Here is a 12220-nt window from a genome sequence, read left to right as displayed (position 1 = left end):
TTGGGGGGGGTTTTCTGGCTGTGTTGGGTCTTCGTTGCTGCGCACAGAGTTTCTTCAGTTGTAGTGAGTGGGGGCTACTCTTCGTTGCGGTGCGCGGGCTTCTGATTGCAGTGGCCACTCTTGCTGCAGAGCATGGGCTCTAGTGTGTGGGCTTCAATAGTTGCAGCATGCGTGCTCAGTAGTCGTGGCGCACGGACTTAGCTGCTCTGTGGCATGTGGGATCTTTCCAGACCAGGGCTTGAACCCAAGTCCCCTGCATTGGCAGGAGGATTCCTTTTTTTTTTTTTTTTGCGGTACACAGGCCTCTCACTGTTGTGGCCTCTCCCGTTGCAGAGCACAGGCTCCGGACGCGCAGGCTTAGCGGCCATGGCTCACGGGCCCAGCCGCTCCGCGGCATACGGGATCCTCCCGGACCGGGACACGAACCCGTGTCCCCTGCATCGGCAGGCAGACTCTCAACCACTGCACCACCAGGGAAGTCCCTTTCTTGGGCTTTTATTTGGCTTATTGTCTATCTCCCCAGTAGAATGTAAACCACATGAGAGCAGACTCCTGTCTGTTTTGTTCACTACTGTGTCTTCAACACCTAGAACAGTACCTGGCACTAAGTAGGCACTCAACAAATATTTGTTGAATGAATGACTATCACCAGACAACTACATCCTTTCTTGAGCTCATGAGGAACTTTACAGAGCTATATTCAGAGGACCCACCTGACCTACAGTTCTCCATAATCAAGTTTCTTAGGGCAAAGGAATCCATGGAGTCAAGATAATAAGATCATCCCTGTTGGACCTGTCTCTGGTGAGTTCCCATGAAAGACTAAGGAAAGCCAGCTCCGGCAGCCAACACACTACACACATGTACTACCATGAAACAGCCAAAATTTTGAGGTGTGTAAATCAGACAGAATTCAGCTTCCAAAAGGCAGCTCAGGGTGATATTGAGAGCTGAACAAACGGACTGATTGAAAGTCAAATGTAATAAAACTATAGAACATGTAGTAGACAGAAAAATGCCCCTCACCCTCCTGCCCAGATGTCCACATCTAAATCCCTGGACCTTGTGAATATGTCACTTGAAGTGGCAAAAAGGACTGTATCTGTGTGTTTATGAACTGTGTCACAATGAGTTGTGGTCCTAAAAACTGAAAAGAGCACTGGCCTAGAAAAGTCACATTGTTTGCAGGGCCAAATAACAAGGTCTTGAAGCAAATAGGAAAAAATCTGTCTAGGGAATTCCCTGGTGGTCCAGTGGTTAGGACTCCGTGCTTCCACTGCAGGGGGCACGGGTTTGATCTCTGGTCAGGGAACTAAGGTCCCGCATGCCACACGGCACAGCCAGGAAAAAAAAAAAAAATCTGTCTAGACTCTGCTGAGCTACCCACATCCTCTTTTTGCAGATGAAGAAACTACAGCCCAGAGAGGTGAAGACTTGCCCATGGTCACACAGCGCTGATGTGCCAGGACCAGGATTCTAATGCAGGTTTCACTGGCTCCAGAAGGTGAATCTTTCCCCCTTAACCACCTTTTTTGAAGGTGTGGGGCTGTGCTAAGCACTAAATACTCATATTCCTACTGGAGCCTGAACACAACTCCCCCAGGGAGATGCTTTCAATAACCCCATTTTTCAGATGAGGAAGGTAAGGCTCAAAGAGGTTATGACACATGCTCCTAAGTAAGATCCACCAAGTCTGGTCTCAGAACCCACCTGCCTGTCCAGGGCTCTGGTCTGCTCCTGCAGCTCCTTGACCTCAGCCTGCGCCTGGACCCGGCACTTGAGCAGGTGACCCATGTTTTCCAGCCTCTTGCTGTCCTGCTGCCGCGTGACCTGGCTCTGGGCAATGCTGATCTGGACCTGCAGCTTGTCCCGCACCCCTTCCAGGCGCTGGATCTCCTCACTGCCCAGGCAGGGAAGTGGAGGGGAAGCCAGAAAGGGGCAGAGCTCGGCCTCACTAAAGTCCAGACACACTGGGCCTTCCCTCCCCCGTCAGCCCCAGGAGGAGGCCAGCACCCACCTCCTCAACAGCCCCGCCCCAGCTCCAGGGCCCCAGGTGCTTGGCTCACAGTTGCTTGTTGATGTGCTGATGGACCTCCTTGCTGTAGGCTCGCCTTTCACCCTCCATCACTTTGCATTGCCGCTGCAGTCTGCTCAGCTCCCAATCCACTGAGGTGGGACCAGGCCAGGGAGGGACTCATAGGAATCCAGGTTCCAGCCCCTCCCTCCCCAGCACCTAGGAATTCTGGCTCCCTGAGGGTCTCACAAACTTCACCTGAACTGCAGACCCAGTTCCCAACACCGCTCTAGGGCTGCACCTCAGTTCCTGTATCCCTCAAGCTTCCTCATCCCTTCACACTTCCTGTACCCCAAGCCGACCTTCGCATTTTTCCCCTAAACCCACTCCTACCCGGGGCTTGGGCACACATGTTTCCCCACTAGAGGGCACTCCTGGGAGGACTCACAGTCCTCAGGGACCAGAAGCACAGGACCTGGAACTTGGGAAAGCTGAGGACAGGTGCCAAGACCCCCAGGGCACCATTGCTGTTCCCTCCCTCCCCTTCAGCCCACTGCCCAGCCTTCCTCAGCCCCACCTCCCGCCTCCTCGCTCTCAGCCCATCCCCCTGGCTCAGGCCTCATCCTCCCCTTTCTGGACCATCACCCCATCACCCCAGCCTCCTCCCTAACCTCCTGGCCTCCCCTCACAGCTCCAGAGGGTCTTTCTATACCTAGAGCTGTCACAGACCTCCCTGGCGCACCAGCATCTCCAGGACGAAGTCCCAGCTCTTCACCCTGGTGTTCAAGGGCCCACAAACCCAACCCTACCCACCTCTCTGGTCTCTTCCACTAGCTCCCCAACTCTCACGGCCCAGTGGTTCTCATCCAGGAGCAATTGTGCCCCCTTAAAGACATATGGCCATGTCTAAAGACACTTTTGATTGTATGGTGCGGGGGCAGGTTGGGGGGTGCTACTGACATGAAGTGGGTAGAGGCCAGGGATGCACTGAGCATCCTCCAACACACAGGACAGTCCCCCGGATAGCAAGGAATGATCTGACATCTGACCCCAAGGGTCAACAATGTGGAGACTGAGAAAGCTTGGTCTAGTCATATGCTGTTCTCTCTGCGGAAACACTCTTCCCTTCCTTCTCCTGTTGGTAATTCCTGAGAGAAGTTCTGGGCCCCGCTCAAACTTCTGCAGTAAGTCTTTCCGGCCGTTCCACTCCCCAGGCTTGGCCCGCCCATCTGCCCGGCTCCACCTCCATTCTGGAGCCTGTGCGTTTCCCCACTAGAGGGCGCTCCTGAAGTCCCTCCCTGTCCCCAGTGCCTTGCTGCACAGGACCTGAAACGTGGGAAAACCGGGAAAAGAATGAATGAAATAAAGAATGTATGAATTACCCGTTCCCTCCAGGAAGGCCTCGCTTCCATCCTCGGAACGAGCGCTCCCAGCAGAGAGTCCTAAAGGCATCTTGGCCAAAGAGCGTGGGGCTCCTGTAGGGGTGGCACAGGGCCCCTTCAGACGGCGAGCAGGAGAGGGCTATAGGAGGAGGGCGGGCGATGAACAGCGAGGGACTAGGAATTGGAAGAGAGTGACCCCAGAACTAGCTCTGGCCTTTCTTTGAGTCTCAATTTCTCCAGTGGGTTGGAGTGGGACACCTCTAGGGTCTCTTCCCATGCCTCTCCCGACCTCCCACCTCTCACATTCTCTGTCTTGCGTCGCGGCTCTGACTCTGGCGGGGGGTCTTCTAGGCTCTCGGTATCTCCGAGGCGGGGCTGTTTGGGGAGGTGGCACAGAGGAGGGGGAAATCCCCCCAACCCATCGGCTGAGGGGAGTGAGGCCTGGTCCCTACCTGCTGGGCTGGAGTGCCTGACATGTCCTGGATGCTCCAAGCTCACTGTTGTGGTCTGGTTACTGGGGAGATGAGGGGCCAATGAGGCCTGAGGACAGCAGCCGGGGAGGGACCAAGGCCACCGAAGAAAGCCGTGGGAGGGGAGACTGGGGAGGAGAGGCCGAGGAGGCCACGAGGAGACCTGCGGGGAGCTCGGGTGCTATGAGCAGATGAGTTAGGGGAGCCCTGCGAGGGGCGGGGCTAGAGGGCTGCGATGGGCGTGGGTTCGGGGTCCTGCCAGGGGCGGGACCTGTGGGGGCGGGACTGTAGGCCTTGTGAGGGGCAGGGTTGGGAGGGCCTGTGAGGGCGGGACTGTAGCCCTTGCGAGGGGCGGAGCTGTAGAGGACTATGAAGGGCGGGACTGAAAGGGCCTCTGAGGAGAGGGACTGGGTGGGCCTGAGGGGCGGGGCTTCAGGGGAGGGCAGAGCTGCCGGGGCCGGAGAGGGTTGGGGCTGGCGAACCTCAGTAGGGAGTCAGAAACCCGTCCAGGCCGGGGCTTCGGAGCCTTGAGAGGAGAGGGGGAAGGATACCTGTAGAGGGCGGGGCTGAGGGCATTGTGAGGGGTGGGGCTTCGAGGACTGAAAGGGGCGTGGCTGGAAGAACACGGGAGGGGTCTGGTGGGAGGGCGCCGGAAGAGAGCGGATTCCCAAGACTTGTGGAGGGGGTGAGGGACGACTAACCCGGAGGCACTCAGGCTCAGAGATCCTGGGGAAGGATGGTCGAGATGGTCTATTTGGGGAGCACAGGGTTGTGAGGGCTGGGCTGTGTTTCCAGGAGGGAGAGGCAGTAGCTAAAAGAGCCTGTGGAGGCAGGGCTGGGAGGGAAACGTCTGAAAGGCTTTGGAACTGGGCCAAGGTCCTTCGGGACGGGGCGTGAGAGATGCGTGTCTTAAGCTGATTAAGACCACGTTATTTTGAGGATTCATCAGCAGGCACGCGGTGCCGATGCCGGAAATTGTGAGGGGGGAGGAGCGCTCACCGCCGCCTCAGGTCCTCGAAGCGGCTGACTACGCATGCGCGGCCAACGGCCTCCGGAGAGGCAGCCAAAAACCCACAGCCGCTTTAGAGGTCCGCGCACTGAGAGGCGGGAGTGGGCGGGGCCTAGGGCGCTCCGTGCCATCCCTGCTTTCCGGCCACGCCCCCATGGCGGCGCCCCTAGCCCCGCAGGGCACGCCCTGTTGACGGCAGGCTGTTGCCCCCTTGACAACAGGCGGCTTCCCCCGTGGGCCTCTACAGAGCGGGCTGGCAGTAGGCACCGCTCCCTGCAGGCTGGGTGTGCCCGATGCCTGCGGTTTCCTGTGGGAGGAAGCGGCCCGCGGGCGCTCAGCTCGTAGCTTTGGAGGCCCATGAGGGGGAGATCCCCCCCACCGCCCTCGGGCCCCCTGATTCTCCCCCTTCTATAGGGCCCTAGCAAGGGGGACCCCCTGCCCGAACACCCCCGGGGTGCCCAACTCTGGCGCTGATTCCGCTCTGGGAGCTTGATTCAGAGTCCTAGCCTCCTGTTCCCCACCTCCCCCCCTCAAATTCCATCTCCCTAGACCCTAGTCCCCAGACTCCTCCCAGGACCCAGGTCCAGTCCCCTTGCCTCCTTGAAGAGCATACGATCTCAGTCCCTCATTTTTCCCCCAGTGACCCAGGCTTTCTAACTTACCTGGGGAACTGATTTCAGACCTCCAGTCTCTTGTCCTTCTCAAAGATGTAAACTGGAACTACTTTATTCCCCACCCCCAGGGACCTTCATTTTGTACCCCCAACTTTGTAGTCTTGGGACCCAATGGACCCAAGACTTTGCCCCTTCCCGAAATCCTAGAGACCTTGATCTTGGGTCTCCCAGTACTGAATCCACTCAGGGCCCCAGTGTCTGGTATGACAAGCACATACAACAGTGCTTACTTGGTGCCGGGCACTCCTCCAAGAACTGCTCCATGATGTATTTACTATTATTATTTCGATTTTACAGATAAAGAAACTGTGGCATAAAGAGATTAGTAACTTGCCCCAAATCACAGCTAATGAGTAAAGCAGTTTCAATTTGAATCCAGCCAGCATATCTCTATAGAGTCTGTGCTATAGTGATACCCAGCTTCCAGGTCTCCCGAGTACCCACCCAGTCACTGAACTGCCCTTCCCTCACCCCCTCAGGGAGCCCAGATGACCAGCCATTCTCCCTCCCTCTAGCTCTGGCCCAATCAGATACCCAGACATCCCATCGTTTAGTTCCCTTCCCTTGTAGGGACCCAGGATTTCAGTTCTCCAGCTCTTAATTCCATATTCCAGATATCTGGTTCCCTGTCCCTCATTTTTCACCAAGCACCCAACCCTGCCAAGAGACCCAGGTACTTAGTGGTGATCACCCCCCACTGTAATTCAGTAACCCAAGAATTAACAATGATAACAATAATAGTTGACATTAAGTCCCTGGTACTGCACTTCTGTTTAAAACCCTCCACTGGTTTCCAACTACACTTAGAATAAAATCCAAACTCCTCCTCTAAGCTTCAAGGGCCCTCTTTGATTTCCCTTCCTACCACTCTCTCTCGTTCCCTATGTTCTGGCCACACTGGCCCTTCTGTCTTCTTCTCAAACAACCTGAACTTGTTCTCAAAGGCCTGTGCACGTCCTCTCCCTGCCCCGCATTCAGATGACTCCTGTCTGCAAGTCTCAGCTCAGATGTCACCTCCTCAGAGAGGCCTGGCCAGATCACCCTTTTAAAGTAGCCTCCCATCATTAGCAGTGTCACTCTATTTTATTTCCTTCAAAGCCTTTATCACTATCTGAAATCTATCTTCTTCACTGATGTTTTGTCTTTATCATCCCTCTCCCTCAACTAGAAGGGAAACTCCATAAGAGCAGCAGGGCTCCCATCTGTTTTCTTCATTATTCACTCCTGGTTCATAATAGATGTCCAATGAATGTTTGATGAGGAAAGGAATAAACATGTTAGGTGTGTTAGTGTACTGGTATTACCTTATTCGTTTAGAATAAGTATCAGAATTATTATCAGTATTAGTATATTGTCAGTATTATGAGTAGTATTGTACCCACCTCATAGATTAGGAAACTGAGGCTCAGAGAGTTGAAATAATTGGTCAAGGTCCCCCGGGCAGGAAACAGTAGCCCTGGGTTCTTAACTTCCACCTCCTGCCCCCTTCTGGAGTTCCACACTTCCTCATTTCCCATCCCCTGACCCCCACCATGGCGCCAACGCCACCAGCCCTCACCTCACTCCACGCTGCAGGAATCTGGCCTCATACCTCAGTCTCCCATCCCTCTGAGGATTCATTCCTAAGCCCCATCAAGGAAAGCAGACATCAGTCTCAGGACCAGTCCCAGAGCAGAGGCCTGAGAATCAAATCCTCCCACCCCTGATGCTTGCCCCACCTGAGGGCCCCAGCTCTGTTCCCTTCCTGCCAAGGACGCATCATCTCAACCGCAGGAGGGAGCCCCAGAAAATGCCTGTCTGGGGGCAGTGGGTGGGGGCCCAGAGAATAAGGAATCCAAGTGCCTGGGCCCTCCCTCTGGCTGCAGACCGCAGCTGGGTGTGGTGAGGGTGGGTATAAAAGGGTCAGTATATATTGAGAGGAGCAGAGAAAGAGAAACCAGGAGAGTGAGGAGAGAGAGGAGGAAGGAGGCACAGACAGTGAGGACAGGACCGAGAGAGACAAGAGGCAGAAGGAGAGAGAGAGGGAGAGAGGGAGACGGGGAGAGAGAGAGAGAGTTCCGGGATTGGAGGGGAGAAGGAGGGAGAGAGCAAGAGGGGAGAGGGAGGGAGGGAGGGAGGAAGGCGGTGAGAGGCGGGGGCCTCGACAGGGTGGAAGGAGGGAGGAGAAGGGCGGGGCACGGAGGCCCAAGCGAGGGACGAGACTCAACTCTGACTTTTTCCGCCGCGCTCGGTAAGTTTCCAATCCGTTATTCAGACTGGGATTTCTTTCTTTACCTGGGTGTGCAGCAGTTTGGAAAGGAGACCCCCCAGCTTGGGAGAAGCTTGGAAATCCTTGTAATTTAAGAAGTGATCTCTTTGCACTTGGGGTGGAGACTTGGGAAGGGGTGGAGCCCGGCAAAGTTTGAGGGTTCCCAACAGAGGCTCCCCACCCGAAAACTTCCTGCTGTTTTTTTCCTGTGGCTGTCCACTCCCCCCGAGGACCCTGAGGTCAGGGCTTCTCGTGAGAACAAGCAGAGTCTGGGGACCCTTCAGCCACCTCCCCCCACCCCTCTCCCGCCCTTTCTGGACACTTGAAGGGTCATGGGAAGCTGTCTCCTCCTTCTTGGGCCTCTCCCCACTCCCAACACGGATCTTGTCCACTTTCCCTACAAGGTGTCTAGTAGACACTAGTCTGGCAGCAGGGTGGGGTGTGGACCTCATGGGCATAGCCAGGGGCTGGGGTTTCCCTGGTGTTTGGGAGGCAAGGGGGCGAGATGAGTCACCGACCAGATGACTCACCGGGTCCCCCTTCCTCCCCCCACCCCAGGAGAGGAGTGGGGTGACTCAAGTATGCCTGATTCTGGGGGCAGACTCCAGATTCTGATGAATCTGAACAGGCGGCAATATGAATTTTCAGAACCTGGCCCATAGGTGCCCAGGGACAGGGCTCTGAGGAGATGGGGGCCACATTGCTAGTCTTACTCATTCCCGACCCGAGAGTCCATCCCTGGCCCCCTGCAGGCCCTGGGGAATTCAGGAGTCCGGGCCCCGGGCCCCCAGCCCCCTCCTCCTTCAGACCCAGGAGTCTGGAGCCCAGCCTCCTCCTCTCTCAGACCGGGAGTCCGGGGCTCCTAGCCCCCTTTTCCTTTAGACCTGGGAGTCTGGACTCAGCCCCCTTCTCCACCAGAATTCAGACATGTCCCCCGCCCCTGTGCCAACCTCTTGACGTGATGGTCTCCTGACGTCCCCATCCAGGCTTCCAGCGCAGCCATGTCACTCCTCCTGCTGGTGGTCTCTGCCCTTCACATCCTCATTCTCATCCTGCTTTTCGTGGCCACTCTGGACAAGGTAAGCTTACTTGGAGTAGGAGCCTCCCGCTCTCCTGCAGACTCCTGCCACACCCCTCCGCTAGTCACTCCGGCCCCGCCCCCTTTCCCTAGCACTCACCCTTCTGAGCTCTGCCTCCACCCTACGTGCCTCCCCCCCCGGCCCCACTTTCCTACTAAATCCATGCTTTCCCATGGCACCTTGCCCTTTTCCTAACCCTTCCTAGTTTCCCTAACTTTGTCCTTGTTCCTCTGTCCATCCCAGTCCTGGTGGGCCCTCCCCGGGAAGGAGTCCCTGAATCTCTGGTACGACTGCACATGGAACAGTGACAACAAAACGTGGGCCTGCAGTAATGTCAGCGAGAATGGTGAGGGGTGAGGGGCATTGGAAACTGGTCTGCAAAAGGGAGGGGTAACCCCAAGTATCCTCCCGGGACCAAGGATTGGGAACCCCCCAAGGTTTGAGTGGGCGGGTCTGGGTCCCCATGCTGAGTGACAGAAGCTGATGTATGATGACCCATCTATCTGGATGGTAGGGGGAAGTATGCTCATATTCTAAAGAGGATGGGCTAAAAGCCCCACTCCCTATGATTCAGAAGGAATGGAGGCCACATGCTCTAGGTTTAAAGAAAGGGGGAAAAACTCCCAAGATTCTGAGGAGACATGATTTTGTTTCCAAAGTTCTAAGGAGACAGGTGTTCTGAAGGGGTGGCTGGGACCAATCTTTCCAAGTTCCAGTGGGGCGGACCACATTACGTTTCTAAAGAGGTGAGGCTGAATCCTTCTAAGGTTCTAAAGAAGTGGGGCCAGGTGCATCTGAGTTCTAAAGGGGCGGAGCTGCATGCATAGAAATTTTGAAGTCAAGGTGAAAGATTAAATGCTTTTTGCCTAAGAGCAAGTAAGAATTTTTGCTCTCCTTCTATACAACATTGTACTGGAGGTAGCCAAAGCAACAAGGCAAGAAAAAGAAATAAAAGGCATAAAGATGGGAAAGGAAGAAGTAAAAATGTCTTGATTCCCAGTGAACATCTTTATATAGAAAATCCTAAAGAATCTGCAAACAGCTTCTAGAACTGATAAGGGAATTTAGGAAAGTTACAGGAATTGAGGTCGATATAAGTGATACTACTAAGTATGTAAGGTTGTATGTCTCTAAATGGAAGAAGGGTTGGTGGGGGCAATGACGAGCAAGCAGGTGGAGCTGGAACTCTGGACCTGCTGTGACTTCCACCTCTGTCTCCTATTGCAGGCTGGCTGAAGGCGGTACAGGTCCTCATGGTGCTTTCCCTCATCCTCTGCTGTCTGTCCTTCATCCTGTTCATGTTCCAGCTCTACACCATGCGGCGAGGAGGGCTCTTCTATGCCACTGGCCTCTGCCAGCTTTGCACCAGTGAGCACTGTTCCCTGGGAATTCAAGGGAAGGGAGGAGGCCTGTGAGGATGTGGGGGGGGGGAGCTGAGAATGGACATCTGATGAATGAAAACAATTCTCAACAACCCAAAGACCACCTGAGCTTCCTCCCTTGGCTACCTCTCTGCCCCAGGGACTTAGGGGAGTTGTAGTTTTCAGTGACTTGGTGGTTTGTGGTGCGCAGCTCTGAGTTATGGGGGAACTGGCACTTAGGGCTTCAGGGAGCCAGGGCTGGGGAAGGGGGTGTGGACAAATAATTTAGATCCCAGGGATGAAGGGGTGCCAGCAGGGATAGGTAGCTAATTAATACGCCAGGAGAGAACTCCGAATCATAATAGTAGTGGTTTTATAATGTCAGCCAGCTGCTGTTTCTTGTGGACCTACTATGTATCAGACACTTCAGGGAGTTTTATGTACTTTTCAGTTTTTTGACTTCAGGTGCAAAGGACTAAGTTAATCATAGTCATCAGTTTGGGGGAACATTATCTTTCTAGGTTCCCTCTCGTTCTTTTAATTCACTATCTGTGCGCTTGGCTTGTAGAAAGGTGCTCAAAAGTATTCCTTGAATGGATGGATGGATGAGTAGGTATTTTCGTCCCATTTAATGGATGAGTAAGGGGGGCCCGAAAAAATTAACTAAATTGCCCAAGGCCAGTCTGCAGTGGCCCCGAGGCATGGCGCTGGCGGAGCGAACCACAACTCGCAGCAGGCAGCGGTGCTGCGCACTCGCCCTCCCGCGGCTTCTTTGGCCCGTGGGTTGTTGGGAAATGCAGTCTTCTTGTGCGGGTCCTGCGTGACGCGTGGTTGCCATCTCCCCACAGGCGTGGCGGTGTTTACCGGGGCGCTGATCTACGCCATTCACGCCGAGGAGATCCTGGCGGAGCGCCCATCAGGGGGCAGCTTCGGTTACTGCTTCGCCCTGGCCTGGGTGGCCTTCCCCCTCGCCCTGGCCAGCGGCATCATCTACATCCACTTGCGGAAGCGGGAGTGAGGTCCGCGCGTCCCCTCGTCTCCCCAGCCGGCTCCCCGCCCCTCCACCTCACCCCGAAGCCCCCACCCCGCGTCCAGAAAATAAAACCATTTAACCGCTCGTTCTACCTTTGCCTCCTTCCTTCCTTCCTTCTTCTGGGTCCCAGGCTGCTCGTGCCTGATCTTTCCTGAATGGGGACAGCCCCCATCAGCAGCAGCTTGGTCTTCAGAACGTCTAGCTCCAGGCCCCCATCTCTCTCTAACTTGGGATACAGGAGCCCGCGGTCCCAGCAGCCCTTCTTCCCCTTCCACAGACCCGAGGCCCCCGGGCCCTCCGGTCTCAAAACTCAGGATTCCTCCCAAGACTAGACCTTCAGGCACTTCTAGGTAAGAACCAGGAATCTGTGTTTCCAGTCCTCTCTCCTTGGCCAAGGGTCTCTCTCAACCAGCGAGGCTGTGTGTCTTGTTCTAGATTGCTGTTAGACAGGCTGGGACCTGGGACCCTTTGCTACCTTGCTTGCACCTGGACAAATATTTCCTCCAGCTACAAAATACAAAGAAACTATAAGGGACTAACTGCGTGCATGTGCACATGGGGCAAATTCTGGACAACAAGATACGAAGAGACCAAAAAGCCCAACTGCCACTTCTGAAGAACCAGGAGCAAAAGCAGGGTACTGCGCGTGCCCACTGCACACACCACCGAAGAGGTGGGCAAGCCACCTAAGCCACTCCTCTGGCCCAAACCCTGGACACACCCCTACCCTCACCCCATAGAAGGGACCAGCTCACCCCACTTCAAGGGAAACTGTTGTTTGTTCTCTCTCCCCCCTGCTGCAGCAGGAACCCCAATAAAGCCTTGCCTGAATTTCTTATCTGGCCTCTGATCAATTTCTATTGATTAAGGAGGCCAAGAACCCTGGTTGGGAACAGTTGAGTCTCTTTTTTTTCTCCCTCTGACCCTTCCTCTGAGAAGACTCTTTTCCA

The 12220-nt window shown here is 55.1% G+C and overlaps 2 protein-coding genes across 4 annotated transcripts in view; one reads left to right on the top strand and one right to left on the bottom strand.

The window, feature by feature from the left end:
• Nucleotides 1–7640, bottom strand: part of ODAD1 (outer dynein arm docking complex subunit 1) — a 34647-nt gene extending 27007 nt beyond the window's left edge. Inside the window, exons 1-4 of one of the 3 annotated variants that reach the window (XM_022585195.3) lie at nt 3849–7640; nt 3397–3489; nt 2067–2166; nt 1711–1900 (exon numbers count right to left, since the gene is read on the bottom strand). In XM_022585195.3, coding sequence (XP_022440903.2) covers nt 1711–1900; nt 2067–2166; nt 3397–3466 — 360 coding nt within the window. In that variant the 5' untranslated portion in view covers nt 3467–3489; nt 3849–7640. Of the gene's footprint in view, nt 1–1710; nt 1901–2066; nt 2167–3396 lie in introns of all 3 variants that reach the window. The other 2 variants (XM_022585199.3, XM_089902626.1) reach the window with 2 other exon arrangements.
• A 13-nt stretch (nt 7641–7653) lies between these two features.
• On the top strand, nt 7654–11358 carry EMP3 (epithelial membrane protein 3 (MAM blood group)). The gene is made up of 5 exons (XM_022585204.3): nt 7654–7779; nt 8784–8876; nt 9120–9222; nt 10104–10244; nt 11086–11358. Exons 2-5 carry the CDS (start codon nt 8799–8801, stop codon nt 11253–11255), a joined length of 492 nt encoding a protein of 163 aa, XP_022440912.1. The 5' UTR covers nt 7654–7779; nt 8784–8798; the 3' UTR covers nt 11256–11358.
• Nucleotides 11359–12220: the final 862 nt, after the last annotated feature.

This window comes from Delphinapterus leucas, chromosome 20, assembly GCF_059928025.1.
Source record: "Delphinapterus leucas isolate spDelLeu-1000000601 "Yukka" chromosome 20, BTC_Dleu_Yukka2, whole genome shotgun sequence".
In the NCBI taxonomy this organism is placed as follows: Eukaryota; Metazoa; Chordata; class Mammalia; order Artiodactyla; family Monodontidae; genus Delphinapterus; species Delphinapterus leucas.
This window is presented reverse-complemented; position numbering and strand designations above follow the sequence as displayed.